Source organism: Lagenorhynchus albirostris, chromosome 17 (genome assembly GCF_949774975.1).
Source record: "Lagenorhynchus albirostris chromosome 17, mLagAlb1.1, whole genome shotgun sequence".
In the NCBI taxonomy this organism is placed as follows: domain Eukaryota; kingdom Metazoa; phylum Chordata; class Mammalia; order Artiodactyla; family Delphinidae; genus Lagenorhynchus; species Lagenorhynchus albirostris.
In genome coordinates, this window is record NC_083111.1 from 48,810,813 (window position 1) to 48,834,165 (window position 23,353).

The 23,353-nt window shown below is 40.2% G+C and overlaps 1 protein-coding gene across 1 annotated transcript in view; it reads right to left on the reverse strand.

Annotated features, from left to right (window-relative positions):
- Positions 1–9,668: 9,668 nt before the first annotated feature.
- Positions 9,669–23,353, reverse strand: part of SLC25A32 (solute carrier family 25 member 32) — a 49,375-nt gene continuing 35,690 nt past the window's right edge. The window contains exons 2-7 of the mRNA XM_060127761.1: positions 23,094–23,244; positions 21,175–21,260; positions 19,749–19,909; positions 19,261–19,374; positions 18,788–18,933; positions 9,669–11,009 (exon numbers count right to left, since the gene is read on the reverse strand). Coding sequence (XP_059983744.1) covers positions 10,874–11,009; positions 18,788–18,933; positions 19,261–19,374; positions 19,749–19,909; positions 21,175–21,260; positions 23,094–23,244 — 794 coding nt within the window. The 3' untranslated portion in view covers positions 9,669–10,873. The remainder of the gene's footprint in view (positions 11,010–18,787; positions 18,934–19,260; positions 19,375–19,748; positions 19,910–21,174; positions 21,261–23,093; positions 23,245–23,353) is intronic.

Consider the following 23,353-nt stretch of genomic DNA (forward strand, 5'->3'; position numbering starts at 1 on the left):
GATTGTGGAGCTTTAATCCGCGGCTCCTGAGGCTGCTGGGAGAGATTTCCCTTTCTCTTCTTTGTTCTCACAGCTCCCGGTGGCTCAGTTTTGGATTTGGCCCCGCCTCTGCGTGTAGGTCACCGGAGGGAGTCTGTTCTTCGCTCAGACGGGACGGGGTTAAAGGAGCCGCTGATTCGGGGGCTCTGGCTCACTCAGGCCGGGGGGAGGGAGGGGCATGGATGTGGGGCGAGCCTGAGGCGGCAGAGGCCGGCGTGATGTTGCACCAGCCTGAGGTGCGCCATGCGTTCTCCTGGGTAAGTTGTCCCTGGATCCCGGGACCCTGGCAGTGGCGGTCTGCACAGCCTCCCAGGACGGGGTATGCAGATAGTGACCTGTGCTTGCACACATACTTCTTGGTGGCGGCAGCAGCAGCCTTAACGTCTCATGCCGGTCTCTGGGGTCCGCGCTTTTAGCCACGGCTGGCGCCAGTCTCTGCAGCTCCTTTAAGCCGCGCTCTTAATCCCCTCTCCTCGCGAACCCGGAAACAAAGAGGGAAGAAAAAGTCTCTTGCCTCTTCGGTAGCTCCAGACGTTTTCCCGGACTCCCTCCCAGCTAGCCGTGGTGCACTAACCCCCTGCAGGCTGTGTTCACGCCGCCAGTCCGCTCCCTGCGCTCCGACCAAAGCCTGAGCCTCACCTCCCAGCCCCGCCCGTCCCGGCGGGTGAGCAGACAAGCCTCTCAGGCTGGTGAGTGCTGGTCAGCACCGATCCTCTGTGAGGGAATCTCTCCGCTTTGCCCTCCACACCCCTGTTGCTGTGCTCTCCTCCGCGGCTCCGAAGCTTTCCCCCTCCGCCACCCGCAGTCTCCGCCTGCGAAGGGGCTTCCTAGTGTGTGGATACATTTCCTCCTTCGCAGCTCCCTCCCACTGGTGCAGGTCCTGTCCCTATCCTTTTGTCTCTGTTTATTCTTTTTTCTTTTGCCCTACCCAGGTACGTGGGGAGTTTCTTGCCTTTTGGGAGGTCTGAGGTCTTCTACCAGCGTTCAGTAAGTGTTCTGTAGGAGTTGTTCCACGTGTGGATGTATTTATGGTGTATCTGTGGGGAGGAAGGTGATCTCCGCGTCTTACTCTTCCGCCATCTTCCCCTCCCCCCTGCTTGTATATTTTGGAGATTAATCCTTTGTCAATTGCCTCGTTGACAAATATTTTCTCCCATTCTGAGGGTTGTCTTTTCATCTTGTTTATGGTTTCCTTTGCTGTGCAAAAGCTTTTCATTAGGTCCCATTTGTTTTTGTTTTGATTTCCATTTCTTTAGGAGGTGGGTCAAAAAGGATCTTGCTGTGATTTATGTCATAGAGTGTTCTGCCTATGTTTTCCTCTAAGAGTTCTATAGTGTCTGGCCTGACATTTAGGTCTTTAATTGACCTCCAAAGCCCGAGTCTCAGCTCCCAGCCCCCGCCCACCCCAGCAGGTGAGCACACAAGCGTCTCAGGTTGGTGAGTGCTGGTTGGCACCGATCCTCTGTGTGGGAATCTCTCCACTTTGCCCTCTGCACCCCTGTTGCTGCGCTCTCCTCTGTGGCTCTGAACATCCCCACCCCCTGTCCCCCCCAGTAAGGGGCCTTCCTAGTGTGTGGAAACTCTTCCTCCTTCACAGCTCCCTCCCAGAGGTGCAGGACCCATCCCTATTCCTTTGTCTCTCTCTTTTTTTTTTTCTTTTGCCCTACCTATGTACCTGGGGATTTTCTTGCCTTTTTGGAAGTCTGAGGTCTTCTGCCAGCGTTCAGTAGGTGTTCTGTAGGAGTTGTTCCACATGTAGATGTATTTTTGATGTATTCGTGGGGAGGAAGGTGATCTCTACGTCTTACTCCTCTGCCATCTTGAAGGTCTCCCGAGCTACATACTTTTAATATCCTCATTTGCAGTAGATACTGTTGACCACCCACCCAAATCCCTTTTACAGGACTGGTGCACCCACAGCCCAGCTGCTGCAGGTGTTGGTTAATAGCTCATACCTCCACCTTACTTGGAGGATTGCCCTTGACTGAGGAGAGGCACCCGGCCAGCCCTCCATCTCCTCCTTCCCACACCATGGGTAGTCAAGGACTGCCTGATATGGGAACATAATAGCCCAGCCCCTCAACTCTGGGCAGGACAACCTCTGTGGTCCATCCATACTGCAGAGTGCCCTGCTGGGTCAGGCTGAGGCTGAACTTCTGAAAACTTTTTCCCCTGCCAAATGCTGTTTTCTTTACTCCCTTATAAATTTCTTCTAAGGGCACTTCCTCAATAAATACTTGCCCAAGAATTCCCATCTCAGGCATGGCTCCAGAGGAACTGATTTGACAGATGATGAAACTTGAGACAGAGAAGGGTAAAGTGATTTGCCTAAGGTCAAACAGAAAATGGGAAAGCTGAAGTTTGAAGCCAGACAGTCTGGCTCCCAGCCTGCACTCTTCCCCACCAGTGTAATGACTACTTCTCCAACCTCCTTTGTGGCCACCTCCTTTCATAGGTGGCTGGGTTTTTGTTAAATTTGGCTTAAATTTTGAAGAATGAGTTGATACATAGTTTGAACAAAACTTTTACTACTGAAATAAGAGACTGAATAATGAATTATTCACCTTGGAAGAATAAAGGGACATATTGCTCCTTCTGGCCACAAGGCAGTCCTATAGGGGAACCCCACTATGACCATAAAGTAAGTAGTGCTCAACCAGGGGGCACAACAGAGGCTGATAACCCTGCCCCCCCCAACCACCCATGGCGGTTTTAGGCCATCATAGGGAGAAACCAAGCCACATAAAAGAAGTCGAACCCATCCAAGGATAACTCCTTGGGAAGCTAGACTCAGAAGCAGCACACGTGTGATCCACCACACTGTCCTCAGAAAGTTGTTCAGATCATATCTCATATCTGAATTAGGCTACGAAATTAATACTGGGAAATGGTGCCCGTGCAAACAGCCACCTGTGGGAATACCAGCTGGGTTTATGTATTCTTGCAAGTACTCAGTTGGGCACTAAAGGAAATCGGGCCCTGAAATGGCCAAATTGGGGTCCTTTTGACACTCCAAAATGATTTTGAGTGTGAAGTTAAAGCCGGCAGTCTTCTGGATCTGTGCCTGCAACGTTTACCGGAAACAACAGTGGTAATATTTTTCTAAAATTAGATTAGCAGGGGAAAATATTTGGAGGGCTAGCTTCATGGATCCTTTGGAGAAACATCCAAGTTGTTAAAATTTTAGAGAGCTCTTATCTTAAGCTGTTGTACCTATTCTAATTGGTATGTAGATGCCCCAAAAGGCTTCAAAATTCCAAAATAGCCTCATTGAAAGATCTGTTGTAGAAGGCTACTGAAAGTAATGATATAAAAGGTACCTAAAACTTTAACTACTGTTTCCCTCTATCCTTCTTTGAGTACTCATTCTAGTAATCTTCTGAATTGCCTTTCCAGTCTGAAGACACTATTAAGTGGTTACCTTTAGAAATGCGACCACATGAGGCTGTAGACAAGCCTCTTCATATCAAAGGCCAAACTGAGGTTCATAGTTAAACCCAGGGGAGGATCTTCAAAAGTGTTTGTAAGTGGATTCCCAAAATGGGAGGCCACCAGTCTGACTGGTGGAGCCTGATAGGAATTGATGTTTTGGGGAGGGGCACTTCTCCCCTAAGCTAAATGAGGGGAAGTAAAACATTCTAACATAGATGAATGGGTGTGTCAGTCCTTTGGTATCATTGAAGTGGCCACCCAATTCTTTGAGGAAAAAAAACTGTCCTTGTTTTACAAGCCTAGTCTTTACAGGACGAGAGGTGTGGGTCCAGAAATAATCCAAAGCCTACCAATCCTTTTACCACTCCCCAAACCTCCCCTATTTATCATAAGAGGCTTGTAAGTGTTGAGGGAAAAAAATTGTTTTCTGGCCTTATGGGAACAAAGTCATCCTAGAAGGAGCTTGCCTTTCTCCTCCTATGCCTTTGAGATGCAAATGTTTTACCTGATTTTTTCAGGAACGCTTATCTCTGCTATGTTTTTAAAATGCAAATTCCAGGAAAGAGGGTAGGTAATTTGGAACTTATCAAGGACAAATAGAAATCTTAAGTGTCTTTTCCATAAATAGTAGTAAAAAGTGTTTAGCCATAGACAGGTGACCTTGATTTGTTCCATCTGCCGGAAACCCAGTGTGTATCCAACCTCTTTTGTAACTGATCGATTTTATATTGTTGTACCCGATTCATGACTGAAATTTTGGAATGGGAGCTATGAGGTCTCTGTTGAGTGTGTGTACGTAGCTATATGCGTGTTGTAGATGTGTGTTGCAGATGTGTGGTATTGCCAAAATGCATTTGTAGAAGAGCTCTACTTAATTGGCTTAAAGGAAATTAAGTGTTTACAAAAATACTTGGAAATATAAAAGAAACTGGCCAGAATGAACTTCAGGTTCATGTGATCTGGAAAATGTTCAGTATTGAATTAATATCTGGTATTAAAGTTAGCCTAAGCTTGTTGGTTTGATTAATACGGACATGTCTTTAGAAAAGATGTTGCAGGAAAGAGTGGGGCACGAAAGGATGGTCATGTCCCAGGTCTCGGGCGAGTCTCTGGAACGGCCACCAAGTGTGGGTTCTTGGCTTCGCTCAGGAAAGAACTCAAGAGTGAGCCATGGTAAAGTGAAAGGTTTATTCAGGGAGATACACACTCCATAGACACAGTGTGGGCCATCTCAGAAGGCAAGAGGCCATGGGAGAAACACACTCCACAAAGTGTGGGCATTCTTGGAAGGTGAGATGTCCCAGGGTATATATAGGGCTGTCAGTTTCTATAGGGGTGGGTAATTTCATAGGCTAATTAATGGGAGGAGTATTCCAGCTATTTTGGGGAAGAGGTGGGGACTTCCAGGAATTGGGCCACTGCCCACTTTTTTGACCTTTTATGTTTGGCCTTGGAACTGTCATGGCACCTGCGGATGTGTCATTTAGCGTGCTGATGTGTCACAGTGAGCGTATACTGAGGCTCAAGTCGACTTGTCTGCCATCTTGGACCTAGTTGGTTCTAACCAGTTTATGATGCATCCTTGGGCTATGTCATTCTTTTAAAGGTTGTGCCCTGCCCCTTTCCTGTCTGAGTCATCAATATTAAATATAATACTTTCACTGTACCTAGGTTTACTAGAAATCAAATAGGACCTTATTACTATTAAAGTTTGTCAGCAAGAAAAATAATGGTATGAAAACGTTTTAAGTAAATAAAATAGAGGTAAATAAGAGCTTTAGGTAAACTCTTTAGGAATAACTGTTTTGGGAATGTCTACTTTAAGGATAATATCTCCAGATTTTGGTAACCGGAAACAAAACTAAGTTAAACTACGAGAATTTCTTCACTATCTGGGTCATTACAAGTAGGATAAAATACTAGAACATTAATTGCTGGGCAGGCCTAAGTTTACCTACTTTTGTCTTATGAGAAACTGAAGATGTTTATTAGATACATGTCTTGTATCACATTGAAGAAAGAAATTCTATAAGAAGGTGTATGTTTCTAGAGGTTATAAAATACGTTCATAATTGTCAATCAGGAAATGCTGGTATGACAGTTTATAATTACTTGCTTCTTGGTTTTCGCTAGAGATTAAGATTCTAAGGTTAAGAATGATAAGGGAAACATTTCAGTATGCAAGGAAAATAGGATGTGTGTTTTCAGCCAAAAAAAGAGGAATGAAAATGTATTTTGTTAAAAAAAAGGTCATTTTGTCCTAGAGCTGGTTGTTTCTAAATGGATACATAAAGTTGTCAAATGTTTGTGGAAAGGGAACACTGAGAGTTTTGTACATGATCAGGATTAGCCTAAATTAGATAAGATTGAACTTAATTAAGAAAGTGAATTTTAAAAGTAAAGTGGTACAAAACCTGAATTTGGTTCTCTGAAAGGACAAAGTTTTCTTAAAATACTGAACTGTTTTTGATAATAGATTGTGAGTTTCTTTGTGTTTAAGTGATCTGTATTTGCTAGTGAGATCTTCTATTGTCACTTTAGTTAAGTGAATGGGTGTTGTTTCACAGTGACCTGTGATTCTATTTGACCAAGTGTTGTAAAACTTCTTGATATTTTTGACAAACTTCCCAAAGATAAAATCCTAAATGAAGCTTATCTGACCTCTAGCTAATTTTGAAGTTTTCCAAAGGGTTCCTAGAATACCTCAAAATACTTGTTTTCTCTCCATTTCAGAGAGGAATATTAAACTACTTAGGCTTCTTTGGTATGTTAAATTACATGGGAAGCATTGTCAAATACGTGGTGATGAAACTTCTTAGATTGTACCCTATGGGTAAATGTTACCAACATACATATTCTAGAAATTATATGGAACTCCTAAAATTCTGGTAGGTCCTGGTAAAAATTATATCAGTCATAATTTTAGTAATTATCTTAAATTGTTGTGTGTCACAGCAGTAACCAAGTTTTCCAATTGCATTATAATCAGGTCTTTAACCTTGACTTTTTAAGTCTTTTGACGTTTATAGGCAGTTATCATTGTACTCTTTTTGCAAAATGCTTCATCTTCAAGAAGATCCACAGAGAGTACTTTTTGACGTGAACAGATTTCTGATAATTTTCACATCATACTACTGAACTGGGTAAGAAATTAGAATTCTAATCAACTGGATGGCTTCATGTAACTGTTACCAAAAGATTAAGATCAAGGACTAGTCACACAGGAGTGGGTGAACAGACTGTGGTTATAAATTTTGTTTTTTGTCTGAAATATTACTGGGTTTTAATCTGTTTTCCAGATACAAGGAAACCTTTGAAGTATACCTCTGTAAGTAGAACTGAAACCTTATCTTTTCTACCAGATGCCTCCAGAATTTGGAAACGCTGAGGTTCCCAGCAGCTTTATCAGGCCTGTAAGGAAGGCCACCTCCTAAAAGGTACAGGAAACTCACTGTATTTTGGGGACCTCGAGAAGAGAGGAATTCGCCTAAATCCATCACCCAAATCTATAGATATCACAGGTTGAATGTATGACATACCTTTGGTATGGGTTTCCTAGCCCTGAGGTTTTTAAAGTTCAATCTGAGATTCTTTATGAAAAGTTCCAGCACAGCCAATTTAAAAGTCTATGTGGTCAATTACCCAGACTTATTTTGCAAACAAATAAGTCTTAATTTGGCTATATTTTGTAGAAATGAGGGTACTTTTAGAGAGAAAAAGATTGTTTCAGTGAATACAGAATTCTAGTTTTGTTAATTGATGTCTGTATTTACTGGCGAAGACTCACTTCCCAGATAACTCCTTGTTAATTTAGTCATTAAAAAGACACTGTTTCTGAAGTTTATCACAGTAATCTAACTTTGGAAGAAGATCAAGATGCATCATGACCTGCAACCAGGTTATGCATACTGGAAAAGACATCAGATAAAGACTCTTTTGGGCCACTTCGGAGGGGACCTTATCAGACCTCTACAACCGAATGAACTGCAACTCCAATTTCTGACACCTGACTTAGACTAAGACCAGCACTACCAGACCAGGTTGAGAATATTACATCAGAAGTAGACAGCTGACCCAGGATGCCAGAGCAGGTCTGTATACTGATTACTTTGACAATTGCTCACACTTTTCCTAATGAACCAAATGTATTTCTTGGGCTCAATCCCATGCAAGATTAAAAAAAAAAAATCAATCCAATTGCTGGGTTTGTGGCCAATTACCAGTACTCCCAGGTTGCCTTGGTGGATTTCTCCTCTCCAAAGCTCTAACTGGATGGTTCTTAGACATTTTATTTCAAACGAAACTCTAGCACCATGCAAGCTAACATTGCCACCAATATCACTAACTGATACCCTCTTACCTGGCCAATTAACGGTGCATGTTCTGAACCTGGCCATAATACTCCTTTTTTATTAGATGTTGAATATTGGGTAGTTCCTAACAGGACCCAATGGATTTACTGAACAAGTTTATGACCTTGGCTCTCCCCAGGTTGGTTAAGAAGATAAAAAACTGGTTTCCCTTGGGCTCAAGGTCACCTATGGCTACCGAGGAAACAGCCCCTGTCAATCTGTAATGTGAGTACTCTGGTTACTACCAGTTTTCCAAATGGCATGAACACTTATCCACGATATTTGTTTACTCATCTCATGACCCATGAAGTGTCAGATTTCTGCTCTGAACAATCCTCTTCCTAGTTTAGGGGAAATATTAGGAAAATGGTTTTGTTTAGGAGGATTTTGGCTTAAATCTTTGCTAATGATATTGCTACTACCACCAATTTAGTTTGTGGAACTTATAAGTTGATACTTTCCTGCCTTTCATGCTGTGTCACCTACTCGTACTAAGATAATGTCTAAATGACTTGAAACTATAGATCACATCTGTAGTTCTATATAAAATAATGGACATACCCCACACACATGTGAGGAAAATTGGCTTAAGTCTTACTGGACAACTTAGAATTGAATGTCAGTCCTTGCCAAACATCCTGCTAGTACAACTCCCCCGAAAGGAGAGAATCGGGCCATTAAGACCAGGCATCAAGGGACAGGCAAGCAGCCATCCTGGTTTTGAGGGACCGAATATTTGATCACCTAACACTTTCTACTGAAAGATTATTTCACAATTTCCCCCCATTGATCATTAAAGGTCATATTTTATGGCAAGACAAGAAAAACTTACTTTTCTCTGCCCTTTGGTGGCCTCTCTCCCCACTACTATGCATTGTGTATCTGCATTATGCATTGGCCAAACCTTCCCCATTGGCAGAGATACCTGCTCAACCATAGAGAGCAACACTCTCCTAGCATCAGAAAGACAACTCCTTAAAAGATAGTATTCCTTCTTGATCTTGTAAGGGGCCAAGATGATGCTTAGACTTGGATTGTGTAAACTATCAACAACACGTCATCTAAATGTATAGCCTTCTGTCTCAACAAACTTCTTTAACTGTGTCTTTACTTCACTTCTCAGAGCTTTCTGAGATGCTCTTCCTGGGTTGTAATATCCAAATTTGGCTCGAATAACAGTTTCCATTCCTTAGGTTGACTGATTTTTGTCAACATCTCATAGTGGCTTGCTTCCTCCCATATGTCAAAATGTTTCAAATACTACCTCCTCAGAGACCTTTCCTGACCCCAGCTGTCCTACCTAGCATAGCAACACTATTCCCAACTCCTTAGTTTTACTTCTAGCATTTAATATTTGAAATTATATTATGCATATTTATGTTTTGTCACTTCACACTAAAATGAAAATTCCCTGAGGGCAGGAATGTTTTGTAGCTCATTTACTGCCATATCCTCAATGCTTGGTAACATACATGGCACAGCGCAGGAAGGAGTGCTGTAACCGTTGATCGAGTGGAATGAATTCTCTTCTCAGAACTCGTGCAGGGCTTGCAGAAATCTTCTTGCGTGTTCTTAATCTAGAACTGTAGTTATTTAATGCTTATTCATCCCACAAGCCTGTATGCTCTCAGAGGACAGGAATTATGGCTTATTAATTTAGGGGTACACAGGAGGCATTCAAATAATGGCACTACCTCTAAAACTCCAAATATCAACTGCAACTTGTCTTTCCATACAGGGACTATTATCAGGATTTCATGTGAATAATAGTATTATTCAGAAAGAGGAAAATACATCACATTTAATTTATAATGCATTCCTCTGCATGTAATGAGATACAGTAAATACAATTAGGTACTTATCTTTATTTTTAAAACAAAGCCATTTTCAAAATATTAAAAAAAATAGACCTCTTTTCAAAGAACCATCTAAATATGGCTTTGACAGCCACAGTATTTTATTTATAACAAATAGATGGTACTGCAAAAAGCATTCATACATGTTTACGTAAATAAAAATGTTAGTATCATTCTGGCACCTTTTTGGGGCAGGCCTTTATATTTATAGAAAAATTACCATAACTCAAAAGTAAAATCAATAATGGCCTTTACTGTAATTTGTATTTAAACCTGAATTTGAGCAACCAGTGTAGACTGGTAACTTATTTGGGATCTGGACTCACATATCTGAAATCTGAAGTAGAAAGCTAAAGCTTCTCATTTCCATACAGTTTATCAACAAATGTACCCCAGTCATTCTAGTATCTATATAAGGTGATCTATTAGCAACACCAGTAAAGTGATTTATAGACAAATATGCTAAGTAAGGGCTGACACAGCTGGATCCTAGTTCAGATTTTATAAAAAGACACTAAGTACCTATGCCGAAAAATAATGTGATCCAGGATTACATTTTAAATGATGAAAGAGCTTCTGGGAAAAAAAATTAGTGATGGAGTGACAACAGATGTCAGGTACTTCTCAAATTAAGAGAAGTACATAACTGCATTCCAAATGAATTAAAACAAAAGCACATTTACAGTGGATTTTTTTTCCCCACCAAACTTTCCCGTTTCAAAAATGGTCAGGATTTGGGCAACTTCTTTCCCAGCAAACACTCGAAACAGCAATGACATCTTTTAAGAAGCCTTTTTTTTTTGCTATTGCACAGAGGTTGATTTTAAAGCCAATACAGACAAACGAGTTCAGAAAAAGGAGCGGTCTTCAAATCCATTCAGCAAATGCTGCAAATCAGCTTCTACGTGGACAATGAAATGGAGAAAATCTGTGAAACTCTCCATTTGGTGTCAGTTTTACTGTCGTGTTGCTGGCAACCATTTCAGGTAGAGGAAGCCAAGTCCCATACGTATGGGGAAAGCAAAAGCAGAAAAACATTGTGAAGGCTTAGCAGTTCTGTGACTTCTAATGATTATAGACCGAATTCAATTATGAGCCATGTTGCTGTGCAGTATTCTTCAGAGTTTCATGTCTCAAATACAAAGGAGCACATGGCTGCCTTGGGCAGATGTACTGGAATTATCTTCTTTTACTTTACTTTTTCTTTTCTCTAAGGCCAAGTAAAAAATGTGAGATATTTTCATATACCACAAAGGTAATACAGCAGGCTGGAGTCACTCTAATCAAATTGGGGGCAATTCCTTTGTAAAATCCACCGATGCCTTCTTTCCTTTAGAGAGAGAAAAAAAGGATATATACAGATATATACATATATACACATATATACTTAATTTCCTACAGAGCTAGCCTGAAGATAAAATCATAAACGTCTTTCAAATGCCCTTAAATGTGTGAACATGTAACAGTATTAGCTGATCTAATGCAGGCATTAAACATCTCATAACTAATAAAAATGCTAGACAACACTAAACATAGCACACAAAAATAAAACTTTATTTTCTTAATGCCTAGAATTGGAATAAAGCCTTGAAACTTTTCACTTACTTTCTCAATATATATATTTACTAAAGTGAACTGAATTTAAATGTTTAAATACTCTGTTTTGGCCTTTTAGAATTAAAAAGAAACGTGGGGATGTATACCTATAACAATTTAAACATCCCCACACTGAAGACATGCATGTCTTCCATACATGGAAACAAGTGTTTGCGAAAGTTCTGCTACCAGTAGCAGATGTGGGGCCTTTTTTCCTTTTCTTTTTTTAAATTGGAGTATAATTGCTTCACAATGTTGTGTTAGTTTCTGCTATGCAATGAAGTGAATCAGCTATATGCATACATATACCCCTCACTCTTGGACCTCCCACCCCCCCATCCCACCCATCTACGTCAACACAGAGCAAGGAGCTGAGCTCCGTGAGCTATATAGCAGGGTCCCATGAGCTAGCTATTTTACACATGGTAGTGTATTTATGTCAAACCTAATTTCCCAATTCAGTCCATCCTCCCCTTCCCCCCACCAACATGTCCACACATCCGTTCTCTACATCTGTGTCTCTATTCCTGCCCTGGAAATAGGTTCATCTATGATTCCACATGCACGCATTAATATACGATATCTGTTTTTCTCTGACTTCCTTCACTCCGTATGACAGACTCTAGGTCCATCCACATCTCTACAAATGACCCAATTTTGTTTCTTTTTATGGCTGAGTAATATTCCATAGTATATATGTACCACATCTTCTTTATCCATGCATCTGTCCATGGACATTTAGGTTGTTTCCATGAGCTGGCTATTTACAAATAGTGCTACAATGAACATTGGGTTACATGTGCCTTTTTGCATTGTGGTTTTCTCAGGGTATATGCCCAGTAGTAGAATTGCTGGGTCATAGGGTAGTTCTATTTGTAGTTTTTTAAGGAACCTCCAGACTTTTCTTCACAGTGGCTGTATCAATTCACATTCCCACCAACAGTGCAAGAGGGGTCCCTTTTCTCCACACCCTCTCCAGCATTTATTGTTTATAGATTTTTTGATGATGGCCATTCTGACTGGTGTGAGGTGATACCTCACTGTAGTTTTGATTTGCATTTCTCTAATGGTTAATGATGTTGAGCATGCTTTCATGTGTTTGTTGGCAATCTGTATATCTTCTTTGGAGAAATGTCTATTTAGGTCTTCTGCCCATTTTTTGATTGGGTTTTTTGTTTTTTTGATATTGAGCTACATGAGCTGTTTGTGTATTTTGGAGACTAATCCTCTGTCAGTTGTTTCGTTGGCAAATATCTTCTCCCATTCTGAGGGTTAGTCTTTTCGTCTTCTTTATGGTTTCCTTTGCTGTGCAAAAGTTTTAAGTTTCATTAGGTCCCATTTGCTTATTTTATTTCTATTTTCATTACTCTAGGTGGTGGGTCATAAAAGATCTTGCTGTGATTTATGTCAAAGAGTGTTTTCCCTATGTTTTCCTCTAAGAGTTCTATAATGTCTGGCCTTACATTTAGGTCTTTAATCCATTTTGAGTTTATTTTTGTGTATGGTGTTAAGGAGTGTTCTAATTTCATTCTTCTACATGTAGCTGTCCAGTTTTCCCAGCACCACCTACTGAAGAGGCGGTCTTTTCTCCACTGTATATTCTTGCCTCCTTTGTCATAGATTAGGTGACCACAGGTGCGTGGGTCTATCCCTGGGCTCTCTATCCTGTTCCATTGATCTTTCTGTTTTTGTGCCAGTAACTTACTGTCTTGATATTGCTCCAGCTCTGTTTTTCTTTCTCAAGATTGCTTTGGCTATTAGGGGACTTTTGTGTTTCTATACAAACTGTAAAACTTTTGGTTCTAATTCTGTGAAAAAAAAAAAAGCCATTGGTAGTTTGATAGGGATTGCACTGAATCTGTAGATTGCTTTGGGTAGTATAGTCATTTTCACAATATTGATTCTTCCAATCCAAGAACATGGTATATCTCCCCATCTGTTTGTATCATCTTTGATTTCTTTCATTAGTGTCTTTTTTTTGTTTGTTTTTAAGACTGTTTGGAATTTATTCTCTTAAATAAGAACGGTAACATTTGTTAAAAAAAATTAAAAGTACAACACCTTACTTTCACAGTAACGGAAAAACAAAGTTACGCAATTAAATAACAACACCACAGGTTAAAAACAGAGGCAAACACAAGGCTTCATGGCAGGAAGCCTGGAGGTGGACAGGCGCACCGTTCTGGCACAGCTCTGGCCTCTGTACCACGCCTGGGGACCCGCCTGCCGCCCTCTACCCCAAGCTTAACGGACCAGGAAGAGTGGGGTGCAGAATCCCTTAATTCACTGGTCAGGCCTTCAAGGCCATGCTGAGGGCCCTTTCTGGAGAGACTAAGGATTCCACTGTCCTACAGACATACTAAACACCAAGAGACACCAGGGAGTTGTGGTAACAGACCTGGGGTGGGGGGAAGGGGTAAACACAGGCCTGAAAGCAAAGCAAACCTGGGGTTCCTGAGCAAGAGCCCTGCTCCCCTGGTTTGTCTAAGTCACCTTTCTGGGGTTGGGAGTGTGCACTGCTCACTTTCTGAGACACTTGCCCCTGCGGTCCCCACCTCCCCCAGGGTGCCTGGCTACTCTGCTCTCCCCAAACCCCGACCGGAACACTAAGCCAGGTCAGTGGCACAGTCCCCAGTGTAAGCCAGAACCAAGGAACAAGAAGCTTGGGAAAAACCTTCCCTAGTATTGTTATTATTATTTAGGGCACAATACATAAACGTGTACTTGTATATATGAAACTAAACCAGAGCAAACATATGTGTGTATATATATAAATGTTCACACAACACCATCTACTTTGACTCTTGGGGTAGGGTTGGGGAGGGAAGCTGGATTCGGATTCTCTTTGCTTTTCTAATAGGCTTTCCAGAAACGCCTATAAGAGAAGAGGGCTTGGGAAGCAGTGGGAAGATCTCGTAACTTCCTCTTGATGGCAGGAACCCAGGATCGTACCGCGTGGCTATTCTAGCTGGTGTGGGAAATGCCTGCATTTCCTAATGGCTCATTCAGCATCCAAACTATGGAACCCAAAGGTGACCATGCAGGTGACCACGGGCATGCACCAGCCACAGCGAGGCAGCCTTTTATGCTAAGATCCTCTTTCCACAAGACGACAGACAACGAAGCCTTTCTCCCATCCCATGTCTGTGACCTGTACTGGAAGCAATGCTCTTCTGTTCCCTATGATACCCCAAGCCGGTACACTTCAGTTTTGGTTACCTGCTATGTGAGGTGTAAAGGGGATTCCTCTGGATGAAAAGATCTAAAAACCTTCAACCGAGGGTCTTGTATTCAACGAGAAAACATCCCACTGGGGTTTTTCTTTCTCTGCCTGTTGTTATCCAAATGTTTCCTCAAGTCAGGGAAGGTACGATGAGGCCAGGGTAAGAAAATCTGTGCCAGGTCCACTGACCTGCAGCAGAAATATAAGAAGCTTTTGAAACAAAGCATTTACTGATTTTGAGAACAGAAAAGAGGGTTTCTACATTAAAAGATGCTAAACCAGGCAGCAGCTGGAGGCCAGGTTGCCAGAGACAGATGATGCTGGACTAGATTCTAACTCGCGGGTTGTGTTTGTGTTTTTGGCAACAGCAGTCATTTTGGTGTAAGAGGAGAAGAACATAAGGGAAAAGAGGGAAATGCCCATCAGTGTCTTAGTTTTCCGAGTATAGGTCTTTTTGTCTCCTTAGGTAGGTTAATTCCTAGGTATTTTATTCTTTTTGTTGCAATGGTAAATGCGACTGCTTCCTTAATTTCTCTTTCTGATCTTTCTTTGTTAGTGTATAGGAAATTCAAGAGATTTCTGTGCATTAATTTTGTATCCTGCAACCTTACCAAAGTCATTGATTAGTTCTAGTAGTTTTCTGGTGGCATCTTTAGGATTATCTATGTATAGTATCATGTCATCTGCAAACAATGACAATTTCACTTCTTTTCCAATTTGTATTCCTTTTCTTTCTTTTTCTTCTCTGATTCCGTGGCTAGGACTTCCAATACTATGTTGAATAATAGTGGTGAGAGTGCACATCCTTGTCCTGTTCCTGAGTGTAGAGGAAATGCTTTGTTTTTCACCGTTGAGAATGATGTCTGCTGTGGGTTTGTTGTATATGGCCTTTATTATGTTGAGGTAGGTTCCCTCCATGCCCACTTTCCGGAGAGTTTTTATCATAAATGGGTGTTGAATTTTGTCAGAAGCTTTTTCTGCATCTGTTGAGATGATCATATGGTTTCTACTCTTTAATCTGTTCACATGGTGTATCACAATGACTTGCTGATACTGAAAAATCCTTGTATCCCTGGGGTAAATCCCACTTGATTATGGTGTATGATCCTGTTAATGTACTGTTGGATTTGAATTGCTAGTATTTTGTTGAGGATTTCTGCATCTATGTTCATCAGTGATACTGGTCTGTAATTTTCTTTCTTTGTGACATCTTTGTCTGGTTTTGGGATCAGGGTGATGGTGGACTCATTGAATGAGTTTGGGAGTGTTCCTCCCTCTGCAGTTTTTTGGAAGAGTTTGAGATGGATAGGTGTTAGCTCTTCTCTAAATGTTTGATAGAATTTGCCTGTGAAGCCATCTGGTCCTGGACTTTTGTTTGTTGGAAGATTTTTAATCACAGTTTCAATTTCATTACTTGTGATTGATCTGTTTGTATTTTCTAATTCTTCCTAGTTCAGTCTTGGAAAGTTGTACCTTTCCAAGAATTTGTCCATTTCTTCCAGGTTGTCCATTTTATTGGCATAGAGTTGCTTGTAATAGTTTCTTATGATCCTTTGTATTTCTGTGGTGTCTGTTGTAACTTCTCCTTTTTCATTTCTAATTTTATTGGTTTGAGTCCTCTCCCTTTTTTTCTTGATGAGTCTGGCTAAAGGTTTATCAATTTTGTTTATCTTCTCAAAGAACCAACTTTTAGTGTTATTGATCTTTGCTATGGTTTGCTACATTCCTATTTCATTTGTTTCTGCTCTGATCTTTATGATTTCTTTCCTTCTACTAACTGGGTTTTCTTTGTTCTTCTTTTTCTAGTTGCTTTGGGCATAAGGTTAGATTGAGATTTTTCTTGTTTCTTGATGTGAGACTGAATTGCTATAAACTTCCCTCTTAGAACTGCTTCTGCTGTGTCCCACAGGTTTTGGGTCGTCGTGTTTTCGTTGTCACTTCTTTCTAGGTATTTTAAAATTTACTCTTTGATTTCTTCAGTGGTCTCTTGGTTATTTAGCAGCGCACTGTTTAGCCTCCATGTGTTTGTGTTTTTTACAGTTTTTTTCCTATAATCTAATCTCATAGCGTTGTGGTTGGAAAAGATGCTTGATACAACTTCAATTTTCTTAAATTTTCCGAGGATTGATTTGTGACACGAGATGTGATCTATCCTGGAGTGTGTTTTCGTCCGCTTTCAGATGGAATGTCCTAGAAATACCAATTAAGTCTATCTGGTCTATCCTGTCATTTAAAGCTGTGTTTCCTTATTTATTTTCATTTTGGATGATCTGTCCATTGGTGAAAGTGGGGTGTTAAAGTCCCCTACTATGAATGTGTTACTGTTGATTTCTCATTTTATGGCTGTTAGTATTTGCCTTATGTATTGAGGTGCTCCTATGTTGGGTGCATATATATTTATAATTGTTATATCTTCTTCTTGGATTAATCCCCTGATCATTATGTAGTGCCCTTCCTTATCTCTTATAAGAGTCTTTATTTTAAAGTCTATTTTATCTGAAACTAGTATTGCTACTCCAGTGATTTCCATTTGCATGGAATATTTTTTCCACCCCCTCCCTTTCAGTCTGTATGTGTCCCTAGGTCTCAAGTGCGTCTCTTGTAAACAGTATATATACGGGTCTCCTTTTTGTATCCACTCAGCCAGTTTGTGTCTTTTGGTTGGAGCATTTAATTCATTTACATTCAAGGTGATTATCGACATGTATGTTCCTATTACCATTCTCTTAATTGATTTGGGTTTGTTTTTGCGGGTCTGCTTCTTCTTTTGTGTTTCCTGCCTAGAGAAGTTCCTTTAGCATTTGTTGTAAAGCTGGTTTGGTGGTGGTGAATTCTCTTTAGCTTTTGCTTGTCTGTAAAGCTTTTGATTTCTCCATCGAAGCTGAATGAGATCCTTGCTGGGTTGTAGGTTTTTCCCTTTCATCACTTTAAATGTATCCTGCCACTCTCTTCTGGCCTGCAGAACTTCTGCTGAAAAGTCTGCTGATAACCTTACAGGGATTCCCTTCTATGTTATTTGTTGCTTTTCCTCTGCTGCTTTTAACATTTGTTCTTTAATTTAATTTTTGTTAGTTTGATTACTGTGTCTTGGCGTGTTTCTCCCTGGGTTATCCTGCCTGGGACTCTCTGTGCTTCCTGGACTTGGGTGGCTATTTCCTTTCCCACGTTAGGGAAGTTTTCTACTATAATCTCTTCAAATATTTTCTCAGGTCCTTTCTCTCTCCCTTCTCCTTCTGGGACCTCTATAATGCGAATGTTGGTGCATTTAATATTGTCCCAGAGGTCTCTTAGGTTGTTTTCATTTCTTTTCATTCTTTTTTCTTTATTCTGCTCCTTGGCAGTTATTTCCACCATTCTACCTTCCAGCTCACTTATTTGCTCTTCTGTCTCAGTTGTTCTGCTACTGATTCCTTCTAGTGTATTTTTCATTTCAGTTATTGTGTTGTTCATCACTGTTTGTTTGTCCTTTAGTTCTTCTAGGTCTTTGTTAAACATTTCTTGTACTTTCTCCATTCTATTTCGGAGATTTTGGATATCTTTACTCTCATTACTCTGAATTCTTTTTCAGGTAGGTCGCCTATTTCCTCTTCATTTATTTGGTCTTGTAGGTTTTTACTTTGCTCCTTCGTTCGTAACATTTTTTTGTTGTCTTGCCTTTTTTGATGGGTGGGGCCGTGTTCCTGCCTTACTGGTTGTTTGGCCTGAGGTGTCTAGTACTGGAGTTTGCAGGCAGTTGGGTAGAGCTGGGTCTTGGCGCCGAGATCAGGACCTCCGGGAGACCGCACCCTGATTAATATTCCCTGGGGTCTGGTTGCTCGGGGGCTCCTCTCATCCCCTTAGGTGTCTGTGGTCCCCCACCAGTGCCTGGTAGGTGTCCTAGTTGTGAGGAGTCACGAACTCCGCGTCCTCCTAGTCTGCCATCTTGACGCCACCCCCCGCTTGGGGCCTTCTTAATTCTATTAAACTAGGTTTTTTATGACTTCCTATGTTCAATGCCATTCAAATATTCTATAATACCTAAATTTTAATTAATTTGTCAAGGTACTTTCACACATCTCATTTGATTTTTATAAACAACTCTGTCAACCTAGATATTCAAATTTTATAGATGAAGAAGTCGAGGCTCATGGTTTTCTATGGAGTAAAGGGGATATGGGGAGGAAGGGTCCATCAGCCATGTTTTCACCACAGACACTGGTCTTTGCTATAAAACTAATGATGTCAACTGGACGGTTTAAGATTTACAAGGTACCTCCTAAGAGCCATTTTGATATACCACATACTCTTACCTCCATGTCTTTGTGATTACATCCAATACACCATTGTAAAACATGTGTTGATCCTGCAGACGAGCTCTTACAACTTGGTATGGGTATGTTGCTGCCACAGCAAATATTTTGGATAATGCTGCAACTGATATATATTCTACCGTGCTCTAAAATGACAACAGAAAACATTTGTTTTTCTTTAGGTAGGGTTTCTTTAAAAATATAGAAGTAAAATTTACATAGGGAAACCAACACTGAAGTGGATCCACAAGTGAAAAATACTGTTTCCCCTCTTGAAACAAGGTCGTTCAATGGGGTTCTATTTTTTTACAGTTGTGTGCCATTATCCTGTAAAGTATTTAACTATAAATTAAATTAGTGGCAGAATCAGTAATTATCATCATAGCAATACTACCAAAGTAAACGTGACAAAATTTCCATCTATTAAATGCCCATAAAAATAAATACCAGTGTTTTTTCAAGTATCACCTTACCAACTGTGCTTCTGGTAATCTATTGGTATGTTGGTTGTATTTCAATTTCAACAATTCATATGCCATAAACTGAAGGGCACCATGTGATGTTCCAAACAGCCCAGGAATAAACCCCTAGAAAGGAACAAGTGAAGAAAAAAAAAAAAAAAAGCTAAACTAAGCGAGTTTCCAAGGGACCACAGCTTCTGGGGAGGGGAGTAAGGAATGAGTGACCTCAGTGTGTGACTTAGAGAAATGGTTACTCAACAAAGTTTTATTTTAGACAGTCCTTCACACACCCACCAGTGTCACGATGATACGTCTTATGGTAATGAGGATAAACAGTTTAAAGTACAATTTCAATACAGATTTCGGTTGTCATTAAATTGTTCCTTGCCTAAGTCTGGTTTCTTTTCAGGACTGAGTACAGGTCATTCTGAACTCAGACAATAGAGCCAAGGGAAATTACAATTGTCAGCTATTAAAATATATTGATAACAATTCATTACCTTATACAATCCACGCACACCTTCATACTTATATATTTTCAAAAGTGTATCAAACATTCCTTTATATTGCCGCTGTGAGGCATTAACAACACCATCGTACTGTAACATAAGGCGAGTTTTTGTTACCCATAATGGGTTGGTAATGCAGAGGGTCATGGCTCCTGAAATCAGATTTAAATAATATTACTCAGCATACAGGTACTTTCTCACTTCTGACAAGCTGAATTAAGAACAGTCCATTTATATAAAGAATGGGGCTGTACCTGCAACAGCAAGGTGTGGTCCCTGAGGCACAGACCTAGGGTTAATGGGTAGACATAGTTTTTGGTGGTCTTAAAAAGTTCCCCATGTGGTTAGTGAGAAATAAATTTAAAAGGTGATGAAAATGTGAAACACTTTCCCTTTGAGGTGTGAGGGTAGCAAAGATGTCCTGGCTCCTAAACAAAGTGGCCTAGTGTGGAGAACAGACCGAGGTCCTGGGAAGCAGATGCTGATAAGGAGATACATATACTTAGGAGGAGGACACAGTACAACCCAGAGGGGCTGAAGATTAGGGGAAAAGGACCAGCAATCCAGCACCTCAATCATCTGTGCATGTGCACACGTATACCCACCCCAACTTTATCACCCTCTTCCTCAAACCCACTCAAAGTAGCCACAACACCTCAAAAATTAAATAACTATGTAATATTAAAAGAAATATTTACATTCTTTACAGAGAGTGATGATTTTGTTAAAAAAAATCAAATGGTTAAGTTTCTCATTTGCCAAGTTTCCTAAGTAGTCCATTATTCAACAAGTATTTATGGAGTCCTATTGTGAGTCAGGTCTCTGCTAGCAGCTAGGTATTCAAAATGAGCAAGATAATTCTTGCCTTAAAAAACAATCAGTAAACATTAAGAAACCAAGGTGGGGAATTCCCTGGCAGTCCAGTGGATTCAGCACTTTCTCTGCTGAGGACCTGGGTTCAATCCCTGGTTGGGAAACTAAGATCCCACAAGCCGTGCAGCACGGCCAAAAAGAAAAAAAAAAAACCACCAAGGTAACAAGGTATCAAAGTAGGAGTTAAAAGACTTAAGAGTCTGAATATTACACATACATAAGGCAATTAAACAAGACTATTTAATTGTTTAATTTGAAAACTGAAATCATATTTTAATGGAAGAAACACTATACCAAATCATCTTAAATTAGAGAGTCGTAACCTTTCTAAATATTATACCCTTTGAGACAAGTAAAATTCTTGAAATCTATCCAGAGTAATCCATCAGAATACTTGCCTTCTAAGAAATTTCATGTGATAACTGATTAGTATAGTTAGATGAGCATATTTAAACTCAGGTGTTCATAGGAAAAAAAGCAAATAAAGAACAAAAGTGAAAATCAAGTTGGAAGTTGATGTTTTATATTTCACACACTACCTTACCAGCTTCAGCAGCTGAGATGAGATATTCTGTTGCCTCTAACCTTTCTGCTCTTCCTTCTGTCTTATATGATTTGATGGCATTGTAACTAAAAGAATTAAACATGAACAGGTGTATAAATATTTGAATGGGTGACATAAAGCAGTAAATTCTATTTTAAAGTGTGGGTAACTTAAAAATACCTCAAAAGTAGAAGTCAATACGTAATCCAACTACAAAACAAGACCTTTTTCAAATAATGGATTTACTGGAAATGGTTTACTGTAAGACTATACCATCTCTCCCCCCAGACATGTAGGCTGGCAATACATATGTAAAATATTTTCATCACATGTTCAACCATTAATAAAAACAGCAAACAGGAAAACTGGAAGGGGGAGGGTATACTGGTGCAGCAATTGGGCAGACAAAAAAAGGGCAGCTAACTATTACGTTCAGATACTGTGGTTGGCAATTCTGATACATAAAACACTCCACGGATCCCACCTAACAGATTAACAAGGACCATAGTGGCACACAGGAAATCATAACAAAAGATAACACAAACAGTACCATGAGAGATTCAGGAACTATTACTGAGATCAGAGAAGGCTTTGTGTAGGAGGCAACACGGAGCCAGGTATGGAGAGACAGGTGCAGTTTCAATAGGGAAACACAAGCATGAGCAAAAGTTATAGGGGTGGATGGGAAGACAGGGCAAACTGAGCTACACTTGAGTGGCACACTGACATTTACGCTTTACTTGGCAGAAAACAGCCACAAAATGCTTCTGAGTAAGGGAGTTAAATCACCTTTTTTGTCAAACTCCAATTTCCACTTTCCTCCAGGAAGAAGACTTCAACTAAATAAATCTTTCCAAACTTGACCAATCCATTCTATCATAAAACAAGTATACTGTTTTATGATAATTTCAACACATAAACCCTACATGGCTTGCCCTTAGAAACTCTCTTTAAAGAACCCACACAGCTCTGAAATTATTAACATAATAAATTTTATACATACGGTTTCGCCCATCTAGGAATGTCTTACAACTGAAAATAGGAAAAATATTTAAACAATATTAAGGCTGATTTATATTTTGATTTCACTTAGGAAATATTTTAAGGTTGGTTTGTATACTGCCATAAGATTATGAGAGATCAAGTAAAATGTAAGACACAAAAGAGAAGAAGGCAAATATACCAGGTACTGATGTTTTCCTAAAAATGAGCTGTATTAAAACAAAAGCCTCCCCATTCATGGATTCAGTTTCAGATATCAGAGGCAAGCTCAGAGCAGCACGCACTCCTCCACTGCGGTGTGATAATACTTTGTGTCCATGCCCTTGTACACTCAACAACTTGAATATGGCTGCCACAGGTGCTTTCTGTGGCTTCTTCAGTAAGCATCCAATATCAGTGATTACAAACGGTAATGATACCTGACAGTGAAGGAGTGAGGAAATGAATGAGCTACAAAGATGAAGGAGCAGGTCAAATAGGAGGTAAGAAAGAACATGCCTCAGACTCTTTCAGTCATGCACTGGCTTTGGCTTTCTGTTCCGATAGGGCTATCCTGTGATACATGTTCTTATGAGGACTCCAAGATCTGTCCTCTTCTGCTTTTCCAACTTCATTATGAATCAATGTATTTTGGGAAGCCACCTTCCTGAATCCATCTCACAGAAATGGCTTCTGGAAGAGTGTTTCTCCATCTCATCCTTTTACCTTCTTATTAATAACTTTTTTCCAGACTAAATGCCTCTGATAATAGCTTACAGAGAATGAGACTAATATGCCATTCTGCTCTTTCTAGCCCTTCCAATGCAGAGAAACTGATTAAATGACTCACCTTGCTTCACCAACTGATTTTTAAAAAAATCATTAAAAACATAAGTTCCTTTTTATTTACTACTGTAAAATCTCCCAGACCTACTCACAAGAAAAAGTAGAGTCCCCAGGATAAGCCTGCACCCCACACATTTGGGGTTACTCCTTGGTAAAGTCCCCGTAGTCCATCAAGTTTCCAAATGGTGGTCAAGCAATGCAAAACTCCTTTATATTTCGGTCTCAGTTCCAATCCATCACTCACTGCAGTAAAGGATACACAGAGTTAGGTGGGAGCAAAGCTCTAGCTCTGAATTATACATAAACATATAGATATCACACAATCAATCACAGAAAGGAGGTAAATTCAAAA